The sequence below is a fragment of the Musa acuminata genome, chromosome BXJ2-11 (assembly GCF_036884655.1).
Source record: "Musa acuminata AAA Group cultivar baxijiao chromosome BXJ2-11, Cavendish_Baxijiao_AAA, whole genome shotgun sequence".
NCBI classification, from domain to species: domain Eukaryota; kingdom Viridiplantae; phylum Streptophyta; class Magnoliopsida; order Zingiberales; family Musaceae; genus Musa; species Musa acuminata.
Genome location: NC_088348.1, coordinates 28,073,420 through 28,100,548, shown reverse-complemented (window position 1 = coordinate 28,100,548; position 27,129 = coordinate 28,073,420). Strand labels below are relative to the sequence as shown.

General features: G+C 36.8%; 1 protein-coding gene across 1 annotated transcript; it reads right to left on the bottom strand.

Moving 5' to 3' along the window:
* Positions 1-513: 513 nt before the first annotated feature.
* Positions 514-27,129, bottom strand: LOC135626617 (nuclear pore complex protein NUP107-like). Its single transcript, XM_065132050.1, has 24 exons — positions 26,851-27,129; positions 25,592-25,938; positions 24,797-24,866; positions 23,006-23,119; positions 17,166-17,199; positions 16,938-17,063; positions 15,397-15,555; positions 13,548-13,640; positions 13,297-13,464; positions 10,475-10,573; positions 10,051-10,274; positions 9,920-9,977; positions 8,969-9,057; positions 8,724-8,855; positions 6,800-6,922; positions 5,551-5,649; positions 5,263-5,454; positions 4,988-5,147; positions 4,714-4,870; positions 2,245-2,447; positions 1,521-1,662; positions 1,217-1,377; positions 983-1,099; positions 514-827 (listed from the first exon to the last, which is right to left on the bottom strand). The coding sequence occupies exons 1-24, from the start codon at positions 26,922-26,924 to the stop codon at positions 753-755; spliced, it is 3,216 nt and encodes a 1,071-aa protein (XP_064988122.1). The 5' UTR covers positions 26,925-27,129; the 3' UTR covers positions 514-752.

Genomic DNA, 27,129 nt, shown 5'->3' with positions numbered 1-27,129 from the left:
CAAATCTAAAGCCGAAGAAACTTGGGAAAGCAGCTCTTAGATCCAGTAAAATCCTTCTCAAGAAAAACCCCAAAATCAACAGAAATAATCCAAAAACAAGAATACCACTGTTTCATACTTTGACGACCCATTTAATCCAAAACTTTCACTTCTTTATTCATATCCCGTCGGGGGGAAGCAACAAACTTTAAATCATATATATAAATATATATATATATATATATATATATATATATATATATATATATATATATATATATATATATATGCCTTAAGCCTGAATCTGGGATCCAAATCATGGCAGACAAGAAGTGCTCTCCATGTGATGTAACACTAGGGTGATCTTTGTGCTGGCTTTACCCCTTTTAACTTGTTGGAATGGACATATTTTATAATTGATTACTTGCCACTGACAAAATCGAAATGCAAGTAATAGCTAGCTCAAGATGAATATGCACAATTTCTAACAATCACAACATACAGCACATTGTCCAGAAAAAGCTTCCAGTGCCATGCACGAGTAATGATTATCCATTTCCAGCAAAGAATATTAGTAGATATTCTCCAGGCTCAAATTTACCAGCTCACATGTGGCATAATCAAAGTATCTAATTTATCATTCGGGAAATTCCCATGATTCCCATGTACAGACAAGAAACCAATTAAATGTAATAGATGACATACAAAAGCAACAAGATACTAATGTGCCTAAGGAAATCGAGCATTACGTACGAGGACCATGGGGCTACCTATCAGGTGTCAACGACAGACTCTTCTTCAACCTCCATTCCGTATAGTGAAAATTCCCTTTCAAACAATAAAAATTCCTGAAAAAACATTCATTTCAATCTAGTTATTTTTTTTTATTTTTGTTATCCATAATGAAGACGACAAACACAGTTGGAGAAGACTTTAAACAATTTAAAGGGGTGCAGCCACAGCAATGGTATTTGCACATCAGTGAAAAATGTTGAAAGAATACCTGTAATTGGTGTTGACTAAACAAATGCAGAATCCCATACTCGGAGGAGGCAACTAATTCAATTAATTCATTATGGTGATCTTTTAAATCACGTGTTTCAGCAAGAGAAACTGACACCTATGGAACAAGAAAGATGGTACCAAAATAAGCCACCCACTCAAGGAATCTCTTTCAGTAACAAGAAGGCTATGCAAAAACAAAAAGAGAGGGACCAGGTGAATATTCTAAACTAACCTGCATACATCGGAGAATGAGCTCTGGCAGGCAACATCTTCGGCAAAGCCCCTTCACTATGTAATTAGCAGGGCTTCTGAAGGAACCATCCTCGGATGAGTACCAAGCATCAAGCCGGGATATTTCCATTGTAACTCCAGGTTGAAACCGATTAAGCTCACCTGTTATAAAGGATTAACATCAATCTCACATGAAATAAGAACTACTTTAAAAGCTTGTAATCCGATTAAGCTCACCTTTTATAAAGGATCAACATCAATCTCACACGAAATAAGAACTACTTAAAAAGCTTGTAATCCAATACCTTTAAAACCTGCAGCTATGACAGTAGCAAGAAGACCTCCATCATTAGCTTCATGAAGTCCAAGCCCATCACCATTCACTGCCAAGCAGTGAAGTGCTACTTCAATGCGATAGTTGTCACTTGAGGAAACCGCAACATTGACCTGAAGACTCGAATGTCACAAAACTGAGCAACCACGAAAAAAATTTATTTCCTAATAGCTCATGTAAAAGGTCATGCAGCCCATAGCATTTGTGCAAGAAAAGAAGCAGCAAGTTAATGATCATGCAAAGATCAATAATTGAACCAAATTCGAGACCTAGAAATCCAAGCATTAGGAAATATGCCATTAAACATAAATAGATTTCCTTATTACTGAAGAATTGAGCAGAATATGTACAAAAGTTGTATTAATCTGGTAGGAACTGCTAAGCTCAACTCAAGGTTGAGTATCTTTTGGCTTCTTGTCAGAAAATGTATCATAAAAAGAATCCTAGTAACATTAAATTCTCCATTAAGATGGCATTAAATCCTTACAAGTTACATCTAAAACTGGCAAACACCTGAATATTCTTCGAGGAAATAAAATAGTAATCAGCAAACAAACTGACTCCACCAAAAAAATCAATAGGGAGTTGAATTATTATAAAAAATCTCAAGTGGCATTGCAAAAGCTGTCAGAAGGAAGTGCATTCTTGTAAAGGCAAATGCCCCAAGGAACGAGAAAATAGAAATGTAAACATACCCTCAATTGGCGTTTTAACACGTCATCTTCACTGACGGAGGAGTAAAGTGCACTGGTCAATGTAGTACAAGAGGTCGCATCTGGGAGCATGCACTCACCAGAAGGCAGACAGAGCATTGCAGTTGCATGCAATTCAATATACATATCCTCTGTTGGATCATATGTTCTATCATGAGCAACATTCAGCCATGGGTTTCCTTCTCCTAAATCAGGAGTAAAGCAAAAGTTCAAGTCAGATTTGCATCACATATATGAATAGGTTAGAGAACAGCATGAAATAATTAGCTTAATAAATAGAAATTGATACATTAGTGAAAATAATTTGGCAAAAAAGGCCAGTTGATGCCAGACATATAATAATGTCATTAATGTTTGAGAAAGTTCAATACCACATAAGAACTACTTGGAACAGATGCCAATTATTTTTCTAGTATGAGTTTGACCTCCAATAGAATGTTTCCCTACTCTTAACTTTCCAATAGAACATTATGAGACTGCAAAGCATGTGAAGTTTTCTTCCTGTACTTCGCATTCTTACTTCCTTCTTCATTCTCATTTGACTGCAGATCTACTACCATTTCTGCTGTAACAGCTCCTCATATCACAGAATCATCTTAGGACCAAACATGTCCATTTTCTGTTTGGATCTAATTCTTAAACTTAGCAAGTTACAAATTTCTCTTCTTTAAGCCACTGACATATGAACATTAAAATCAAGTTATAGAAGTTCTTACCATTTTGGTAGCAACTTCTGCCATCAAGAAAATGATCCAAGGAAAGCAGGTATCAGTTTAAATAGAACCAGGCTGTAAATTAACAGGTTTTAGAAGACTGAGCTTTTATGAACTTGACTAAAAGCTTAACATTCAGGTTCTCAGATATCATGATGCCCTTTGATGTTTTCACTGAGGCTCATGGCTACCTTCTCCACGAATGTCTGAAAAGTCGACACTGAAGGGAAGCAAGTGAAGAAGTCTCTAGGTAGTTTGGAGAAGGGGAGACTACCACGGTTCACCTTTCTCAGCATATTTCAATATGAAGACCAATCTGTACCAGTATTGGCAAGGTCAATCAGATTTCAGCATATTTTTCACCTTTCTGTCAGTAAGAATTAGTTGAAATCAGCTGGACATGATGGAACTGGTTCATGTTACCAAATTCGAGTTGATCTGTCAACCACGAAGTAGGGTGAAAGGAGCTGGGACTGTCATAAGCCATAACCATAAGATGGGAGTGAAAAAGAACTGACAGTGATGCAGAGCTACTGGTGGTCATTTTCTTTGCTATCACCATCACATTTGTCATGCCACTTGAGTCATCGCACGAAGCAGAGATGATAGAAGGAGAAGAAAAGGAAGGAGATAATAACTCATAGCTTCTCTAGGGTTAACAGAAGCCATAATAGAGAACAGAGTGACATTATGGTAACCCTTAATAACTCATAGTGAACCAGCATAGGCCCTTGCGTGATACTACCCAAAGTCCTGGTATCCTAGTCAAAATTCTGTAATCAACTCATTATTATAACCTCATTATTGACTTGCAGTTGGTCACAATTAAAATTTAATCTGAAAGATCTCTTAAATGAGTTGTCACCCTATGTTAGTTGCCCATGCTACAAAGTTGGTAGTCAAAGACATGCATACAAATCAATCTTGTTGGGTCACTCAAACTTGTTAGTATAATAAAAGACCAAAGCTCTGGCAGCAGTTTGAGATTGAGATTAAAAAGACCCCTGATAATGTCAAGCTGGCTTGGGTAAATAACCAGCTTGTTCATGTGGTTAATTTGCCTATATTTGTGCAAGAATATGATAACTATATAGTTCGGTCATCATTTTTAAACATTTGGAATATGATAATTTCATCTGGAATAATAATTATACGCTCAATCCCTGCTTAAATGTTAGAATTCCTCCGCAAACTGTGGCAAACTTGTTCCATCTTTCTTGAATTACACAAAGAATCCTTTTAAGAATATTCATAACTCAAAAGGTCTAGCCAGATTGAACATAAGAAAAATTCCAAAAGCCACCATCATTTGCTGAAGTGGACAATATTAAGTTGATTACTCTTACCCCACCCTGATCCTTGCATTAGAAACAAAGACTAGCTCACCAAACAACAGCCTACCCGGGCAGAATCATTTCTACCCAGAGAAGATCTTATCATCTTAGTGTCCTTATTAGCCACATTAAAGATATGCAAGGTAGGCCTGAAGAAAAAAATCAGAACTAAATAGGATCTGTATTCCACAAGTTTTCTTTTTTTTTCCATAGGAAAGTTTCCAGTTTGTGGACTTGTACAAAGTACTTCAAAACTTTCAATTAGATTACAGAAAATAGAACTGGAAATAATGACGACAACAGGTTTACACTAAGGTAAAGACGAAAGGCAGCTATCCATTTCATGAAGAGAAACAAACGTACAAATAGCCAGCCAGCATACTCAACTTTAAAATTGAACTTACTCAGCAATAGTGACAGAGAAGAATCTAGTGTTTCTAAAGCTGTGGCAGCAGCTCTATCCTTTTCTTCTGAAGATAGTTCAGCAGGTGCAATAGCTGCATTCTCAAGCTCAAACTTGAGCCAATTCCGATATGTTGCATCGCATGCGTAATACTCACGCTGATCATCATGAAACAACAAAAGCAAATGAAGTAAAATTGAATCTTATTGGCATCCCATTGTTGCACTAAACACTGTCAAGGTAATTTGAAGAAGAAAAGAGAAAAACAAGCATACCCAGTCTTCAAACTCATGCAGATCCTCACTGGCGTCGTCTTCATCAAAATTAGGCTGTTTTAATGGTTCCGCCAAGAAACTGAGCAACATATGAGCTCCAATTGGCATTTTAGGAACTCTCCACATAGATATCAGAGCAAACTCCCTGAATAGTGTGTTGCTGAAGCAGAAGAAATCAAAGTCAAAATCAGACATGTTATTTCAAGAAGCATGTCATCCGTTATATTGCACAAAATAAAACATAAGCGAGCAGTTAATTATCATAAATAAATTACCTATGCATCAATGCCCTCATAAGAAGCTTTGCACTGATAACCTCAACATCCCTTATAGTAGAAGGTGGTGTGAAACAGAGCCACTGAATAACCATAGCTTTCTGAAGAGATTGCAAACGATGCTCTTCCGCAACATCAGACAATTTTCCAACAGGCTTGCTAGGTTTCGTTTCCCGTGATCTCAAGAGCACCCTGCTAGGTTATTTGTGCATGAAAAATTTTGTTGCTATGCTTGTTTCTCTAACAGAAAATAACTTCTTTGTACACATGTGTTTTTGGTAGACTAACCTTTCTAGGATGTCTTCAAAACATGCCTTAGAGTCATCTTCTGAAGAGAAAGGTAGATACTCCATACCCAAAAGGAAGAGCTTGTATTTAACATGCATACTACCATCACGAAAGCAGAAAAATTGTCAGCAACTGTATCTTAGAAAACAAAGGACAAGAAAAGATAACAAATGACCTTAAGAATAATGCAAAACTTCTTGAGGTCCATACTAGATAAGCACATATTCAATATATTGAATGGTAGATTCAGATCCTCAATGATGGACTTAGGAAATATGTAAGGGTCACAGAGATGGCACAACCCAACATACATATATCGCTGTAATATAGACAAAAAAGGTAGTTATATCCAAGGTTTGTCAGTATGATGTACTACTCAGTACGGAAAGTACGTACCAATCCGATAGGAGACTGATACAGGCAGTACATTGATATGCCACCATGTACCATGTGATGGTATGCTCGGTATGACTTGGTACAGCTCAGTATGTACCGTAGCGATAACTGGTCAATCACCAATACAGACCGGTAAGGCAAACCATGAGTATATCACTGGCATGGCTTCATAGGCCGCCAAAAAATTTAATCCTCGAGTACAGCAATGTAAATGTGTTTTATATAAACCAATGCATTATCCTCTTTCTTCAAGTCTGTCCAGACATGTTATTAGAATGTTTTGTAGGAGTTTAAAACAATTTTCACATTTTCAACAGACAACAAAAGCTGAGGCCCTAGTGAAGCAATGTTGTCAACTTGTCGCCCAAACTTTGAACAGCAGAAAGACTCTGCAGGCATGCAAGGTCACATATATAATCTCCCTAAACTCTGCAGTCACAAGAGCCTTGAGCACTTGACTGCCCTCTTTTATGGACAACACATTCATTTCCAACTTTAAGGACTCAAGAATCAGCACTCACCTTTGACCCTAATAGAGCATCATCCTCATTATCTGGGAAAAAAAAAGAACATTCTTTACACTGATAACCCATATCAAATATATGTAACATAGCAAATTAGAAGGCATCACATATGGACATAAACAACATATATACAACCAAGAAATTTCAGGTTCGGTAACATGCGGCAACACTGGCATTATTATCCAACAAATGAATGTGTTATATTACAGAAAGGATCATGAGATCTATCCACAAACTCTACACATCAAAGCATAATCTTTAGCTAACTTCAATAGTGACAATATTGATCACAAATATTGAACTATTAGGTAATGAAAGATAAACATTACCTGCTGTTTAGTCTGAGCTCCATCATTTCGACAAAGAGATCAACACAAAGGTGACGGGCAAGCTGAGAGGCATATACTCCAACCAACTCCTCATGTTGCTTAGAAAATAAATACATTGCATACCTGTCACAAATTGATGATTGCAAGAGTTTTAGGACTGTAAACCATTTGTGTTTACTATATTGTCCATGTATAGTCCATTGATAAAAAAACTATGCACTGAGGTCAACAAAAATAGGAAATGTCGATGTCCGTATCATCTTAAATGATATATCCTCATTTTGTACACTATTGTAAGTTGTAACAACTAATTGCTCATAATCACAAATGTAAATGTTTTTAATTCTTTTTTGTGTAGTAACCTCATGCATTTTTCTCATCATTCTTTTCTTAGTAATCTCAACTTTGTTTTGCACATGCTATATAATGGTCCAAACGTTGTAATCCATAAAATATGAACAACCCTATAATTGTCTTCCTAAATTTTCTTTTAATCTAAAGCGCACATGGTAACCATACAAGTTACACGCTTGTTCAAGCCTTGCCTAAGTAACCCTCAACCATAAACTGAAGTCATCATCCTCATACTGCAGTCATACAATCCTTGAACCAACAATTTTACTTTCAACTTCAACCATATTAGTCAAAATTGACCAATTTTAACACAATGATCAACCGAATCTGGACCAGACAATTCCATTCACCATGCTAGTAGGCATACTACCTGGTAATGTAACAACATAAAGATCATGCTCCTGGACCTGGGTGCCTCATTATCAAGATGCTTAATTATCAGGCCTCGTTTTATAGTTGTTGCTCCGGCAATCAAGCAGACCTTTTAAAGTGATCAGGCAGGATCTTGTACAGTGATCAGTTTTGACTTGAGTAAGCTACTTTGAAGTGATAAGGCCTAGCTTTTGAAGCTGTTGCTGTTGATGCCATACTACTCCACCTTCTAGCTATCTCAGATATCTTTACACAAGAAGATAGGCCTAGATTTTAAATAAATCAAGCAGTGAGTCATACAGTGATTAAGTGAACCTCAATGAACTATCTCACTCTCTCTCTATTTTGTATGTCTTATGACACACATACGGGTTGATCTTTTAAATATTGAAACAGCATCATACAATGATCAGCCGGTCCCGGGTGCCAAGATATCAAGCAAAAACATTTCTAATGCATTTTAACTCCACACACAATAGCAAAAGAGAATACTATTACAGCTGTGGTAGTACTACTCTCCATTTCTGATATCTGTGAAGAAAATATCATCATCTCCAAGAAGATATTCTGATGGTTAAGGCATAATGTGTGCAATTAAGAGGTCAAGGGTTCAAGTCCTGTAATCATGTATGAGCGTTATGTAATGTTTGAACAGAAGAAATAAATTGAGAAAAAGGCATTATGTAATGTTTGAACAGAAGAAATAAATTGAGAAAAAGGCAAGGCATAAAACAACCGTCAACTCATCTCCATAACAATGTCAGATTCCACAAACACGTGGCTCTCCCTGCCCACCAAGCCCACTTCTCTATCACAGACCAAAGCAGAGGCTAATAGTAATGATTCCTATAATAATAATGATAACTATTAAACGAGAGTTGTATATCTTAATTTGACATGTAGCTGACCTACCCATTTAAATTAGGTAGACTTAGGTTGTCTTAACCTAGGTGAAATTAGGTTGGTAAGTAGAGATGAAAATGATATTAAACTTTTGAATATAAAGTTACACCCCAGTGCCAAAGTAGCTTATGACTTGACCTGACCAAGCCTCTCAAAAATATGCCTAACTACTGAATTCATTATGGGAGACTTAATTATTTGTCTCCTCAGCTGATGAAATCCCCAAAGATAGCCATATTCTAGCAGGACACTTAAAAACTGCACTATCATACAAAGAAGTATAAACATGGCTTACATGTGAAGTATGAGATCACCAACAGTCGTAAGCTTCTCCTTGAAAGCATCCTTCATGTCATCATCAAGCAAATTCCGAAGAACAAGAACTACATGTGCTCCAAAGCGTAACATTTCAGGATCACCATGAGGCCTAAGTGGACAATATCCAATTAAGAATAGAATTCTACCAGAAAGCACAATTGAAGTCTCTAAAATAGTAAAAAAAAATATATATGGAAGCATCAAAATTATAAATGTCGATACCTCAGGATATTCTGATTATCTTCTGAAGGTGATATCCATGCCCAAAGTAGCTCTAGAAGATGTGCCATATCTCCCAGCATGAGATTCATCTACAGACATATGTTTTAGAGAGACAGAGCATAAACTGAAAAAATAACACAACAACAACAATGAGTTTTATTTATTTTCCGACAATGTGTTCTGCTAAGTGCTAAGTGCTAAGTGCTAACACCAACTCCCTCCAGCCATTTGGCTTTCTCTAGTGCAATAACACCAGAGGGTCAGAGAACCATTACCATAATACTGTTAATAAGCAAGATGTCACTGTCTTCCTTTCCTCCAAGAACCTCTTATCTATGTGTACTTTTTCTTACTACTACCTTTATATTGGGGTTCAAGATACTGGTACCAAAAACACTAAAGAACACCAGTAAAAGAAACTAAAAATCGTTTAACATCCTGGAATAGACTGATGCAATTGGTACACTAGTATACCGATTCAGAAGGATAAGGTACAATTACCACCTTGCAACAGATGATGTAATCAGCTGCTTTCATTAGTGCTAAGAAGGCAAGAGCATCTGATACTAGGAAATTATGAGTTACAAAAAGGATGGATAATTGAAATCAAGGTATCAAATTAAGTATGCATTACTAGATATGCATAATTATACATGGAGATCACAGTAGATCCTTGTAAAAGTACCATAAGTATGCATAATTGAACATGTTTTTTTCCAAACAACAGTAAAATAAGAATGAAAAATGTAACAAGGACCCTCTTTTGCACCATAAGACCAACCATACTTGCAGAAAGTTAGCAAGATAAAAGCTGGATCCTTTGCTGTTTTACATCATATTTCTGGTACAGGGACTCAAATACAAACTCAAATATCCTTTATAATTATTTTACAAGCAAACGCCAAATTTTTTTTCGTTGATTTATCATGTAAATGAATCTGAATCCCTTACCTCAATTTGTCGATGCTGTTCTTCACAAGCTCTGGAGACAGCTTCATGTACAACTTCACTGCAGTAGTAACAAATTTACACAAATTAGGCAGAAGCCGGGATGCAATGACGAGCATTGTCACATTTCAAACCTTGAATGAAGTTTTTGAAGAAGTGCTGGAAGATCCCGTGGTTGCTGATCAAGCACATGACATGGCCAGTTTTCTGAACTTGCTGTAGAAGATAATCCTTGCATGGAAGACCCATTTATATCTTCGCCAAATTGTTTGCCTTCCAGTCTAGCTTGTTGAAACTGAGCTAATATAGAGTCAACTTGGACATCAAGCCAGGATTTTGCCATTGCCCAACAAGCTGACTAAACCACCAACAGGAAATTAAGTATGGATCCAATGTCTGTTTAATTACTAGTTCTAGTGAACACCCTTATGAAATGAGATACATGTAGCGATGACCAGAAAGTAATAAGTGAGCAAATATATATCTAACAATTAAATATTGACAATATGCAATACGAATGACAAATCATGAAAACCTTGCACACTGACAGAATACTACCTCCCAGTCAGTACAGATAGGCAGCAAACGTCTCAAGTTACTAGACTGTGAAGCATAGACAGCCATCTCATACCTTCCACCATCCTGTTCTGCAATTTTCTGAACATGAAGATCAATCAAATGTAAGTGAACAGCAATTAAGCTTGAAAATCTTAGGCAACTTTATGCATCAATCTGTTAGCATAAACCAAACACAATATAAAACAAGGTGACAGAAATAACAGTTCTGAGTCAATAATACATCCTAGATAAATAATATTAGGTCATTTTTTCTTGAAGCAAGGGATACTAGACAAGAATAGCAGAACAGCAGATGCATAAACTTGAGGAGACAAGGCACAAGCTGCCTGTGTAATGAGGAGATGATGCATAAGCTGCTTGTGTCGTGAGGAGATGAGGCACAAGATGCCTGTGTAGTGATAGCACTAAGACCCACATATGGACCTGACCTGAAATCAAACACAACCTTATCCAATCTGAACACAAGGTCTCATTTGGTAGGTATCAATCCAAGACCAGACCCATTCGAAAATTTAAGTTCCAATCAAAGTCTACAGATATCAGAATGCAGACCGGAACTTAACTTCTATATCTTGCTCAATAATGTAATATATATCTTTTATCTATATAATATTTCATCATTTAATACTTTTAATAATTAATGGTTTCATATCTATATTTCAAGTGATGCCTTTGAATAGACTTTTGTAAAATATCCACTGTTTAATGTTCCCATTAAAGTATACAATTTCTTCCTTCTTTTCCTTCTTTGTTTATTTAGTTTTTGGTGACATCCGGACCTGAGATTAAGTTCATTTTAAGTCTGATTGGGTTGAAATTAAATCAACTTATTATGTTGGGTCCAAGTTGAATCCATATTATAGTTATATTGGGTTCAAGTTTATCATCTAAAATATGTTAAATTTTTGTGAGACATTTGGAGTGCAATTCATATTTAATCAGTTGATTGTTATCTCAAAACAATCATAAGATTTGAACATGATATATATGGCAAAAGCATCAAATCAACTTTGATGTGACAGAATACTAAAATTTATGGCTGGGGGAATGAGAGAGAAGAAATATAATCAGAAACAAAGTGAAAAAAATTAATATAGCTTGCCTCCTCTTTAAGATCTTTTCCTCATTCTAGGACCCACTCTGCTGGTTGCACCTTGTTAGTTGCAACCAGTGAAGGATCAACGTAGTCTGGGAACCCTTCTAAAACCCTAAAATAATTGTTTATCAAGCTTTATAGGCAAGCATTGTCCTTTAGGATTTTAATCAGGTCTATTTTAGTTTTACCAAACCTGTATATAAATAGCACAAACAAGGTTTTCCTTTAATACACCCAAAAAGGCTATCACTTCATGTGTCATATTCCTTCCAGATTGCTATCTAACCAGCAATTATCCATATGAACCAAGATCTAAGACCTCAGCTGAGGTCAACAATAGGTGAAAGGCCATCACTCACCAAAAATCTTATTTTTTGCTTCATCCAATTTCAAACCCTCCATTTACTAGAAATATATCCTTATGTATCTTGCTTCTAATGATAAAATCCATTTTAATTAAAAATTAATATCAAAATGTATTCACTTAGACCATCTTGTGCTGATTTGCCATGCACCGATTGTTATACATAAATATGCAATGGTATGTCTATGATTTGAATTTGATTGTTTTTCAGCTTTATAAAGAGAAATTAGTCCAAATCGACTAGAATTTATAAAATCAACCAGAGAAGGCCAACTGTTTGTTAACTGACAGTATCAAAAGAAAAAAAAAAAAGAAATGTGGAAGGAGAAGACAAAAGATAAAATGAAAAGACAAAAGAGATACCAACTATTGTAAGTGTAAAACAGAGAACATGCTGCTACTATTCTCTATAACAGTCACCATTGTTGCAAAGTTTCTTAACCTTTTAAGAGAATAGATATGTCAGAAAAAAAGGAAAAATAATGGTATCCATAATTGATACAAAATTTCATGGGCAGTCTTTAAAGAAATTATCCTTTATTTGTCTTTGCATCACCTAACAGTTGATGCACATTGATTAAAGAAGCATTGGAGTACAATGGTGTTCATTGCTATCATCAAAGTTACAGGTGAATAAGTTTTACACCTTCTGTATGACTTGTATATAACTGCTAGTTATAAAGTTGTCTTTGTATAATATGATTACTAATTATTTTGTAATAAATACATAAAAATCAACTTTAATATTTCTATCTCCATTATATAGGGGTAGGCCAATGCAGAAGTTCCCTGACATTATGAGGTTTCAGGAAGTGTAACAGTGTCATCTGTACAAGCAAGAAATTGTTTCTATGACTCTAATTCTAATCACTTAGATCATAGAGAAACAACTTTACTACACCATGCTTCACCCTCTTTTGAATTATTCTTCACTATATTTAATGTAAGAACTTCTTATAAATATTTCTTTTACAAAGTTTAATTCGTTACATCTGGATTTCATATGCCTTTCTAGAAAGTTAAATATTCAACAAATATGAAGTAGAAGATTATTTAAATAATTATATTATTATGTTATATATTACATAATATATCATATTATATAGCTCAACAAAAAATGAAACACATTGAACAATGCCCTCCCAATCCAGCTCTCTGACATCTCCATCAAGGTTATTAAAACTGGGTTTAAACTTTAAACGACATAAATAGGCAATAGTAGAATAAAGATATATCAAAAGAATAACATTTTTTCCTTATCTTGCAAGATTGAATCGGGATTGGAAGAAGATGAACTCAAAAAATACAGCAAAAAAGAAGGAACTCAATAAGAAGTCATACCTCCGAGGCACAATATGATGCCCACCTCCAAAGACGCCATTGGTGACCTATGCCACTTTCCAATTCAAAGGCTTGCAAAGTTCTCATCTTACCATTTTTGTGCATGGCTTCAACAGAAGGGAAATGGTCAAACCCTCCAAAGGGGCAAAGACTTGCAGCTCTCCAAGGCTGAACAGTCAAACCAAATGAAAGAAATACTTTTTAAGCAAATGGTCGGGTAAATTTTCACAAATATAGTATACATTGCCAACCTGCCCTGCAGAACGACATAATTCGCATGCCTCTTCCAATCTCCCTGCTCTAAGTAAAGTCCAGATATCTTCCAGCAATAATTCATCTTGCTTCTGTTTACATTACCAGCAAGCATTCATGTAATCATTTATGACAGATAGAAGAAGGCATGAAAGTTGCAAATATCAACTAAAAAGCAATCTTTACTACAAAGAATAATAGGGAATGAGAATCATGTACAATCATATCATTGATGTCCTTGTTAAGGTCTACATGACACGAATATTCAAAATTTATGTGGGATTTTGGAGGACATTACATTTATTCGCTCCAAAATTTTCCATGGCCCATTATAAGCACATAGCATCTGTATTTGCTATCCCTAAGCTACAAAAAAGCTCACTTTTTAGAAATATTCATATAAAGCCTAAATCAGCCTCTAGAGAGCAAGACATGCAAGTTAAAAAGTGAAAACTCCTTGATCTTCTGCTTAAGTTGCGACTAGTATCACCTAAATCCCAGACTACATTCCTTATCATTAGTTCAAGTCTATAGATGTACTCCGCTGTCTTTCGTACCTGAACTATAGTAAAGCTAACATAGCAATAAATGTAGCCACAACAAAAATATGGGATCAGAGATGTAGTGGGAGAATAATATAGGTTCAGAGAGAACTAAAACATATAGCACAGCTATAGGAAAATGTCATTCAGCTGCATTGCTTTTCTGAAGAGAATCCAGGAGAATATTACAAGATCCGAGAGAACAGAAACATGTAGCACCAGTATAGGGATGTCATTTAGCTGCATCACTTTTCTAAGTGATGCAATCTCTCACATATCTAAAGTGGTGGGACCCTGTCCAGGTAAATAGTGGTGTATAAGATATAAGTTCTCCAGATAGCTATATTGATGGTTTTCTTCCAGCTAATTATTGTAAATGGCAAAACATTCTTGGCTTCAGCAAAATTCTTCCGACCCTCAACCGTCCAATACTCAAGGTAGGCAATACCGAATGATACCTCCCAGTACGAGCGGTACATACCGGTCCGATGGCATACCGGTACGCGGACCGCCCGCTATCGGGCGAAACAAAAAATAATAATAATATTATATTTATATATATATATATATAATTTATTTATATATAAATATTTTAGAAAAAGGCGACGTTCGGCGACGTCGCCGAGGGGCCTATTTCGGATTTTATATATATATATATATATATATATATATATATATATATATATATATATATATATATATATATATATATATATATATATATATAAACGAGGCGACGTCGCTACAGCGACACCACCAAGTTATATAATATATATATACATCGAGCGAACGTCGAAACGCCGGTACGGTACGGTATTGCAAACCTTAGTCCAAACAATGTTGGTAACAGTGCAAATAGCATATTCAACATCTGAGACGATGATCTCTGAGTCAATTCTATCAATACAGATGAAAATGTATTTGTAACTGCAAAAAACAAAACTGTAATAAAACATGAGGGATGGAAGTATGAACTCAGACAAAAATCCCACTCAAATAATGTCTTTTCTAACAGTAGATGCATGCAAGTAATTCCATTTTAAACATCAGAATAAAGAAACTAAATTAATAACAAGACAATGACAGAAATATAATGTAGCACAAATCAAACAATATGGACAGTTAACTGATACAGGAGATCTAATATGTTGCACAGCCATTTACAAAACTATTTAAGTCCAGCAAATTGAGAAAATTACCGACAAAAAGATTGCATCAGCTACAGTATGTTGATAACAGAGCATCTAAATAGTAAAATATAAAACACTGATCACATAAGCTAAATATGAGATGAAGTTTAAAGTACTTTGTCATCCAAAATTGGTTGAGCTACTTCACGTGTTGAGGCATCAAAATCCATGTGCTGAACTATCGCTGGATCACCACTCATTTTCTTTAAATACCTCTGTGTATGATGCCAAACACCAGAGCTTGGAAAATAGGAGCCAACATGAGACCCTCTCACCTGAAAGAAAAAAATAAGTCAATAATAAAGATTAAACCAACATAGTGATAGATATATGATGTTTGCTTCAAATGTTTGGTGGTTATGTTGGGGTATATTAAAAACAAAAGCAGCTATCAAGAACCCATGGGCCCTTAGTTAGCTTTAACCAGTGCATGGAAGGTGTTGAAAAAATAGGGAATCAACAGGAAACCTTCTCATCTACAAAATAGTACGCTAGCAAGCAGTAAAGAATGGTTAGACATAATCACAAACTTATGATGCCAATATAGTGCTTGGTAACAGTTTAATTAGCCTTTTAGGCTTCAACCATTAACAAAGACAAAAGGAAAACCAACTTTTAGGCAGTATATGATCCCTTATTTCAGTTTTAACACTAGATGGATTTTAGGCAGTACGCGGTCCTTTATTACAGTATTAAGAGCAGATGAACAAAAAAGTTAAAAGATGAACTCAAGGTTGTGACGGAAAAACACCACCACCAAAATGTATGGCTTCAATTGATTTACTATTTGTAACAAGCAATTAAATAATTGTGGCATATTGAGGGTACCAACCAAATGTACTTGTCTAGGAATATGCCCTTATTATGGGTTCTTTCTTTTTATTCTTGAAGTTAGAACGAGATCCACTATTTAAGACACACAAATTTAAGTTTCAGAGGTTCAAAACATTGAATCTTTGAAAGGTCTGAAAGGTGGTCATTCTTTCCTCTGCAATTAGCAAGAAAGGTAACGATGAAGAGGAAGAAGTTTAATTCTAAGACTCCAAGTGAAAAGAACAATAGGACTAGGTGTATGTATGTATGTATGTATGTGTGTGTGTGTGTGTGTGTATATATATATATATATATATATATATGTATATGTATATATATATCACCCCCCTCTGTGTTTCTTTTTCACTCCCCCGCAAATCCAACAGCCACATATAGAACACGTAGAATTTTTGGTCTGCACCCACACATACTGTACTGGTCCAACACCCAGCTAAATGTTGGTACAAACTGAGTTCACAACCCTGGATCAAAGATCTCTGAAACCAGTGATGGAAAAACAACCAATGATTATATTAAACCTGCACATTTTACATTTTTGATATAAAAGAGAGTACAAGCTGGGTAATTAAGGTGGAACCATAGAATCAAAGTCCTACCAAGTCATTTGATTATATAGGACAGTCCTAATAACTAATAAATACTATATACAGGTAACTTTATCTCGATGCTAACTCGGCCTTTTAAATACCATCACTTCTCCAAAGATTGAATATTCAAGTTCAATTCCTCACAGCTAGCAGTGCTATTTACCATAAAAAAAAACTATCTCATTCAGCATAAAATAGCCTTAAACCTTCACATTAATGCACATAAAATAGCACACCTTCTTTGCTAAATCAAGAGATTCTGAGGCAAGACCTTCTAGCCAAAGGACAATTCGAAGGCATAGTTGTGCCGTATGATCCATCATTACAAAACGGCAGGCTTCCTGATGTGATGTTGTTGGTGTCTGCAAAGAATAACAAACATTGCACGGTTTAAGCAAAAAGAATCAAAATGCTTCATTAAGTCTAAAAAAGAATAAGGAAGATAGAATTTTCATCATAATTACCACAAGGAGGTTTCCAGGAAGCTCTTCATTTCCTGCAGTATGGTGAAACCAATTCAAATATAGAAAAGCTAAAACTTCAGGAAGTATCATGTCCCATGGATTATAATTTTCCTAGCAAACAGAATCACGTATCTGTTGTAGCAGATACACATGTAAAAACTAAAAAGTCTAATAAAGAGGCCCGCGTATCTTTTGTAGCAAATACACATGCTAAAAGCAGAAGAATGAAGTCCATATGAAAAACAATCTGATCATTATCTCACTGATGATGTGAACTTAGTAATAAATAAATAAACTTCGTAAACATGCAACATCCAGTGATATGGAATAATATATCACAGAAGTCCATGTACAGCACAAACCAATTTAAGGGTGAATCTTAAGTTTCAGTGACACAAATCCAAACTGATTAAATGGTTTCATTTACTCCCTAAGCAAGCATGTAAGAATCCAGTAGAATGGAGGCGAGCATATCCAACTAATTATGCCAATAAAGAGACCAAAAAGGTACAAGAAGTTAACATTATTTAAAACATGATCTTGCTTTTCCCTAATCATAATGCTTTCTGCTTTAGCAACCCCCTCCATTCACTTTTGTCCATTGTCTTCTCCTCTGCCCGTGTACTCTTGCCCACATCATCCATTGTCATCTCCTTATCATACCCCAATATTCATTCCTAACTTCTAATCAATTGTTTGACTCCAATATTGTTTTATTTAGATGAACTCACCACCACCATAATCCCTACCATGAACCTCCATTCCGTTGTAGTGTGCAACCATTTGCGAACTCCCAAATATCCCAATTAATTCCTCGAACAATCAATTTAGCCTCCAACCAAAAAGTTCTCTCATAAATATTTGAGCTCATATATTGGGCAGTTAAAAGATGCAAACTGAGACTGAACATGATATCACACACGATATAGAACAAATTGCAATGGACCTATATTTCTAACTGTCCACTCTGCATAAGCTGAGCTGAACCATGGAACACAGAGACAATCTTGGATGAATGAAAGAAGAAAGATATTACAGGATAGTCAGGACTGCCTAAAGTGGTTTAAGTTTTATGAAAGGTTATGCAGGAAAGGTATGATTATTAACAAAATATAAATTGATGATATGAGAATTCAAAGAAAAAATCTTGCTGTAGATGAATAAGGTATAAAATTAACAGATTTAGATTTTATCTGATAACTGAGATGAAAGCAGAGCAAGACTGGTTCAAACAGATAGCTAGATTTATTTGTTCAGACCTGAGTTTTCAGTTAGAAGGATCTCTCAACAAAGAACTTCCACAATCAGTGTGTTTTTGAAGTCTGGTATAACTTTGTAAACAATATTTAGAGCGAGAGAAAATTTTATTATCTCTACAAAAAATTCATATTAACATGTACACTAGAATACTATAGCATCTAGTGTAGCATCTGTTTTCCATTTGCCTTGTATAGCATCTGACCACTCGCCCTTATTAAGATCTCCACTGATCAGGTTAGGATAAGAACCAAAAAGCCTTTCCGCTTTGAGCCTCACTGGCTTGAATACAATAGCCTCAATCATGTCTTCCAAAACCCTTGGCCAACTGAGGTCAACTGTCCTAATGCCTGGTCTTGCTTCACAGCAACCTCCAGAGTCTAATCCACTGGGGACAGAACTCATGTTGACAATCTTGAAAAGAATCTTCACTCTATTTCCAAGCAGATGAAGAACAAGTCCAAGGAGAACTTAGGAATTATGCCTGAATAGGCAAATGGGTTATATAACAAGCATATGGCCTTGAATAGAAAAATCCATATCAAGTGGTGGTCGAGAACCAAGGTCCAGTGGGTTGAGGAAGGTGATAAGGATACCAAGTATTTTCATAACTTGGTCAGACTTAGAAAACGCCTGAATACTGTTAGACACTTAAAGCTTGACAATGGGAAATGCTTGCAGGACCCTAGCACCTTCTGTCATTACTTTGCCGATTGGTACTCCAACAGTTCAACCTTTGGGTGGATGACCATGGAGGCAGTAGTGAGGACTGGTCTAATTGCCCCTCTCTCCCTCAGGTTAGTACAAATAAGTGGTCCAGCCTGACCTCTGATTTCTCTAACTCTGAAATCCTTACTGCCCTCAAGTCGATGAGTCGGGGAAAAAGCCCAGGCCCAGATGGCTACACTATCACAGACGATCATCGTGCACCCATAACACCTTTGTCAACAGACTATTCGTTACTTTTGTTTGCTTGTACATATGTTTGGCAGGGTGTTTTGTCTTGATTTTGTATGTTTTTGCTTAAAAACTGAGTAAAAACATTTGCATGGCTGCAAAGCAACCACTCACCAGAATGGGCAAAAGTGCCTCAAAATAGCCCATTTTCGAATGCCCTGGCTTGTTTTTTGCAAGCTACAGTGTGATACGAAACGTCAACCATCTCAGCACCCTAGAACAACCCGAGTAGCATAGGGTTAGATGGGGGTTTGAGGTAGTATTGGATGTTGATTTAATTCACAAGTTTGCACATAAAACCTATAGGGACTTGCCAATACGCCCGACACTCTATCGTTTATGGACTTGCGACTATTCGTTTGCCTTCTAAAGTCCTTATTTTCTCCTTTCTCTCTTTTCTCTCTTGCACACCAAGTGTTTCTTGAATTGCTTGTGAAGTTGACCTTTTTGCGAGACGTCAAGACTTGTATGTTGCTCATTTTCTGAATTAATCAATTTGCTCTTTTACTTGTCCTTCAAAACTTGAGCGAGGTTGCAACTAGGCTGACCTTTTATGGACAAATAATGCAAGTGTGACTCACAACTTAGACAATTCCAACTAAATTCGTAACAACACAATAGAGTTTTTCATCCACTTTTGGGAGCTTCTCAAGCCCTCCATATTCTCAGCCTCTAAGGAATTCCACAAGACTATTATCGTTCCGAACAGTTGGGGGGGAACTATTCTAGTTTTCATCCCCAAGAAGGAGGGTCCCCTTCGCATCAATGACTTCCACCCCATCGCCTTGTGTAATGTCATTTACAAACCCCTTTCTAAGGTTCTCGCTAATCACATCAAACCCCTTCTTGGTAGCCGCATCAACCAAGAACAGTTCACTTTTATCCCGAGAAGATGTATCCATGACAATATCACCATTGCCCAAGAGCTCACCCACTCGATGTACAATTCGCACGACAAAAAACCCCTCATCATGATGAAGATAGACTTGCAAAAGGCCTTTGATTCCCTATCTTGGTCTCCTTTGGCAAGGACTGTTGGCATGATGAACTTCCCCCAAAGGCTAATTGATTGGGTCATGGCCTGTGTTACTTGCCCTAAATTCAAATGCAACATCAAGAACTTCAGCTCTAGATGGTTGAAAAGTCACCGAGGTTTTGGCAGGGAGATCCAATGTCCTCCTACATTTTTGGTATTGTCCAACAACTTCTCTCTTCCCTTTTGGACTTGAATGTAAATCAGAACAAAATCAAACCATTCCCTGTCAAAAACATTAAAATTTTGCATCTTGTCTTTGCAGATGATGTTCTTATCACCATTAGAGCAACCCCTAACTCATGCAAGCATCTCTCCAAGGTCTTCAGATTATACTCCAGTCTGACAGGGCTTAACATCAACAAAGGGAAATCTGCTGTTATTTTCCCCCAAGCACCGCCCTGCTGAAATCAAGCACAGGGTTTGAAGCACCCTAGAGTTCATGGAAGGAAGCTGGCCTATTCCTTACTTTGGTACTTTTCTAGCTCACAATCGCCTCCCCACCAATATCCAAACACAAATTATAGACAAGTCCCTTAGCAAGATTAATGGGTGGCAGAAACACCTCCTGTCACAAGCTGGTAAAGTTATCCTGATAAATTCAGTCCTTAACTCCATTCCTCCCCATTCTATCGCGAGTTGCTAGACCACCAACAAATTTGCCAACAACATATCTAAGCACAGCAAATCTTTCTTCTCACACCTCCACCCATACAAAACTCCGGCTGCTTAGCTGGAATCATATCACTGCACCTAAAGACTCTAGAGGCTTAGGTGTAAGGGACATTAATATAGCTAGATATGCTGTTAATGCTAGGCGCATTCTCCTGATCCTGAATAGGTCCAACTCTCTCTGGGCTAGACTATTGAAGGGGGATTTAGGGGGGAAACGAGCTTCCCCAATCTGGAAAGGTACAACCTGTACCATCCATGATATTAAAGAGGGGCTCAGGATAATAGTTGGTTTGTGTTTAGTGATTAGACTTTGGAAGACCCTTGGATATCTTGTATTCCTTTAAGCAAAATGGCCAACCTTCATCAACTGTGACTATGCCAATGACTTGTACTGTGTTAATGACTTGATAATCCAAAGAAGATGGAATATGCAGATAACAAAATTTTTCATCCACATCTAGTTGGTAAGATATCAGGTATACACCTAACCTCCGAGTCCAATGATGATGACAGCTGGGTTTGGTGTCCTCACCCGCAAGGGTTAGCGACATTATAGAGCATCTAACAGTTCTTGAGGGATAAGCATCTTGACCATGGGAAGAATTGGTTTGGCTAGAAGGCTGTATAGGGGCTGAATGTTCTTCCTAGAATCAAAATATTTTTGTAAAAACTCCTTTGGGGAAGACTGCCTACCTCTTTGTGGTTTTCAAACATGATTCGCTGCTATGTGGATCAATGTTGTGTCTATCATGGGAGGGTTGATTCTGCTGAACACATTTTTTCCACTTATCACTTTGCTAAATCCTATTTGGATCTCTTACAGTCAAAACTGGGTTTCAACTATTCTTTCATGCATGAATGGGCTAATGGGGACTGGCTAAGGGAAGGAGAACAAAGAGGAAGGCAGTTTTCAGTCAACACTACGTCTGTTATTGCTACCTTTCTTTGGTTCATTTGGAAGAACAGGAATGAAACCAAGTTCAGTAACCGTCATTCCCACCTTCTTACCATCTGGTTTAAAGTTCACTCAACCCTCAAGTGCAATGATCATCAAAACCAAACCCAGGCCCCTGAGGACAACTCTTTTCTTCTCCCCTTAAGGAACAGAATCCAAGCACTCTCTCCCTTGCTGTTTTTTTGTGATGGCTCCTTCACTAACCCGAAGTCTAATGCAGGAACTGGTTTCTGTTTGTAGATCACAATGAGGTCAACATATATGAGGGAAGCAGCACACATCTAGCTTCTAGTTCTCTCCAAGCAGAACTATGGGCCATTTGGGACACATTAAACTCGGCTGCTCAGCCGAATTTTTCCAACTTCACTGTCAAATCTAACTCTTTAGAGGCTGTGTTGATATGTAATAGAGATAGGCCTATTCCTTGGCAGCTCCGTAATATCTGTTCTGATATCTTCAAATTAGCTGAGTCTGTCGATATTTTGTGGTTTGAGCATGTTAACAGGACAAACAACACTACTGGTCATACCCTCGCTAATCAGGCAAGGCTTTTTTGTTCTCCTCCAGCATTGGAGGAGAATTTTGTATTTTTTTGGGGACTGATGCTGTCACAGGCTTTTAATTGAAGGTTGCTTTCTTTAAAAAGAAAAACAAATACACTAGGAAACAACTTCACTCCAAGATTCCATTTAATGTAATACAATGGCATCACTTTTTGAAGAACATAAACTGTAGAAGCAAAAAATTGTTCAAGATAAAATCAAACAATATGCATATTTTCACTTCTACAAAAAATTAAATCGAGAAAGGAATTCCTATATCCTGATATCTTAGACTTTAACAGAAAAAGACTGCAAACATGTCATAGATTATAATGAACATCCAGATGCCACATGACAAGAAACCCAGCTAAAATACAGGTTAAAAGCTCAGATGATTTTTATGGACATAGAGTAATTTCCTTTTCCAAAGAGATACCAAAGAAGTGACCAAGAAGCTGCCTCATCAAGCAAAACACGAGCCTTTTGCTGCATGATTCTGTCCTCTACCACCCGGTGCCTCCCAGTACTACCACACCTGCATTAACAGCAAATTGAGCCAAAAGTCACAAAGAACATCTATGCCTCGGAACTATGAGGAATTAATTTACCCAAAAAAAATCTGCTAACTCTTCTTAGGATGTACATTTAGCAAAATGTTTCATAGAGTGAATTGAAATATCATATTAAAGAAAATTCTTATCAGTTCATCATTGATTTCATCACAACGAAGAATGATATTTTAATAGTTTTGACTATGCAACTTTCCAATTTATTCATTTCTTGATTTAAATATTTTCAAATTGATTATATTCTGTCTACAAAAGAATTAAGCTTCAATAGAGTTAGAGACCCAAAGTACATTGAGGCGGCAGGGACCCGTCACCCTCAGTGCATGTCACAAAGCAACAAATGCATCTTACTAAAGGAAGCCAAACAATGAAACCACGAGTCGATATAATATAAAATGAATCTAAATTATATTGCATTTACTATACATCAATATCTAAATCATCAACGGAAATATTTTTCACAAATTAGCTTTAAAGTTAGTGTGATATCCTGCATAATGCAACAACCAAATATAGTGAGAAAGCAAAGAAACATAATAGTGAATAGAATAACAGTAATAGACTAATAATAATAAGGAAAAGAATGGTACATCAGAATATCATATATACCTCTATTACCCCACTTTTTCTCCTCTTTCTCATCTTCCCTCCCAACTCACTGTCAAATCCTCAACGATTGCCCTCCAATAATGTGTGAGAGGGGGTGCCAAGGGAAGAGGCACCAGTGGCAGGCCAATATCCAAAGGTAAAAGCCAACCAGACAGAAGTAGAAAGGGAAGAAAGAGGATAGAATAGAACACACATGAAATATGGTAGATATCAAAAGTTTAAGTTGATCCAAACCAGTTAATGAATAAAATAATTGGTCTACAGCATAATGTCTACAAACTGGGTGGTACTCAACATCCCAATACCTAGTTGCAATGGTTTGCACCCGCCTGATATGCTAAGTGTATTGTGAAATAATTTCCATGCTTTCCATGTTTACCACATCAGCTTAGGTTCCACCCTATCATTCATAATACAACAGCACCGATCAAGTCTAGAGACATTTCACCAATTTCATGAGACTTTGAATATTAGCAATAAGCATAATACCACAGTTATCTTTGACAACGTTTCTGAACTAAATCCAAGATGGCCAACATCACTTTAGATACCAAATTTGCTGAAACCAATACTCCTCCAAGATATTGTATCCTGAACTGAAGTTATATCTATCACCAAAAACCAGAGTCGAATTTATTTTCCAAATTACATATGCTTATAGTGTTTTCAAAGACAACCAGATTATTTATTTAAATTTCTAGAAAACGCAAAATATGTGCAATACTATATCAAGAATTACTCCTAGGAAATAAAGATCAAGGGGGATAGCACAAGCTGAATTAATCAAAGAAATCAAATTAATCAACACGTAACAAGGAATGTACTGAGACAATAAAAAGTCATAATGTCCCTACTGTTTGGTGTCAACTAATTGGATCTTTACCCACCACCAAACTCTACGTAGGGTAATATCACAAGATGAAGGAACAACAATCTTTAGATTTTTGAGATAAAATACAACCCACCATAGTGTTCATTAACACCCGGACTAACAAATATATAAAAGCAGAGTCTGATTTAGGTGCAAAACAGACCTGATTGACTCAGAGACACTCCGACATGCCTTCTCAAAACGCAAAATGAGATCAGCAAAGGGCATCAACCCTGTGATATGCACGACAATGTTAAAACATATATACACCGGTAGAGTCAGGTTTACTTGTAATAACAATCATCACAAAATCTGACTGTTCTGTGAAGAAAAAGAGATCCATTATAATCAGTAGCCACCAAAAGGAACTTAAAAATCTATAAATGAGATGTGAACTAACAGGAAAACTTATCACCCTGTTTCCATGATGCAAGGAAATCTCCTCTTCTATCTACTCTATTTTTTTCTTCCCATTTTTTATCTTTTATTTTGTCTAATACAGCATATAACGAATGATACAATCCCAGACAAATAAAATTATTCCAATTATTATCCTGATAGGCAAGGTCTTCCAAGTTTGCACCTAGACACCAAACCTTAACTAGCTAGCAGAGTAGCACCATGATCAGCATGAACCAGCATCAACCAGCACTACCAACATAATTCCTGAATTATGAAATTGCATTCTCTAAATACAAAACAAAAAAGCTACTTATTAGGAGATTGGTCCGAATTTTAAGTAAGTCAATTCAACACAATTGACAGGCTTGTCGCTGTTACTAAACACCAACAACAGCCAGTATCAAATATACTCCATTGTATCATTGTGTCAATAACTACATTGTTTCTATTCTTTAAATTAAAGAAATAGGACCTGATTTGATCTGCATTGAAAAATCTGAACATAGGATTGCCACCAACATGAGGGATAGACGATTCCCCATAACACCATACTAACCTTGAAGTGCAGAGTCTAGGAGAGAGGCAAATAATGTAAAAGTTGACTCTCCAGCTTCTAGTAATGCCTCATCTTCATGTTTGCCAATTTTTAGCGCATGGCTTACTCCTTGGCGCAATGAATCACCAAATTTCACTTCTGACACTGCATGACTATCAATTGATGCTCGTCTTTTCCATGAAGCATCAGTATCGAAATTGTCTACTTCCTGTTTGATCTCTTCAAGGAGAAGTGCGGTGTTAGGCCGTCGTTGAATATTGTTTCCTTCATATAACAATCTTGCCTCAGAAAACTTTGACACTGAATGTCCTACGAGTGGCGAAATATTTGAGGTCGATTGCCTTTTCCTGTACAAGATAAACATGTAGTCATGTTCTGGTTGTCATGCGAACTAGATAGCCTAATGTAAGTGAAACAATAAAATCATAAGATTATGCCATACTTAAACAACAAAAGTTGTACCCCATATCAATAAGTGGGATCCAGAAGTTCTAATTGTAAAAATCATAAAAACCACATCTGCTTGTTTAGGTCGATAACACTCAACACATATGCGTCTTTCTTTGTTACATACTGGCATCTAATTTTTGCCAGCATGATGCTCGAGTCACATGAACATAGCAACGTTTCTGTTGCTCCTCATGCCAAACAAGCACTAAACAACCAGAAGATGTGTCGATGACATTACAAGTTTTATATTTTGTTAAGTGGCAAGAGTAATTTATCGTTCCAATTTATGAATTTCGTGTGAAACAAGGATATGGAACACTGTCACTCTGATTTTTCATCAAATGCACATCTAATAACCCTTTTTGGCTAATGTCACAAACATAATAAAAAAACAAATGCAAAAGCATCTAGTGTCACCTTACATTCTAAACACTATGCAAACCTCTCCTTCACCGTATAATTTAAAGAAACCTCACGATGACAACAAACATCGAATGCTGGACCCGTAGCCAGCCTCAAATCAATATCACCAAAGATCAGATACCAGAAGCAGGTCTCAAATTTTTCTGTTGCTCTTTTGCAATCACTGTCGCTAACACACGTCTCGACATATGAAGCCATGACAACGGACATCGCGGATTAGTGTTGAGACCGCGCCAAAACATCACAATTTCAAGGTACTTCTTGATCGATGCGGAGTGTAATTTGTTCAAATAGGGAGAAGACGATGCCGAACCCTAGCGGGACCGTCAGGGAACGAGGAAAGCAAATGATAAGATATGTCTCAAAGAAAAGGTTGGGGTGTTCACCTGTAGCGACGATACTGCTCCCTGCTGCTGAGATCTTGGGGGTCGAAATTGCTCGGAGCATCGTCCATCTCCATTCCGAGGAACTTGCGCTTTAGACCCCGACGACTACAGACCACGAATCAGCGGTTTCGGTGGGGGAAGAGAAACCACGCCGAAAGAGCTCAACTCAAAAACCCTAATAAAGCCCTCCGGCGCCTCTGCAATAGCAAAGCGCCAAACGAGAGATTGAAACATACATTAAGAGGGATCAATGCGTCCTCCATCGCCCAGCCGATTTGT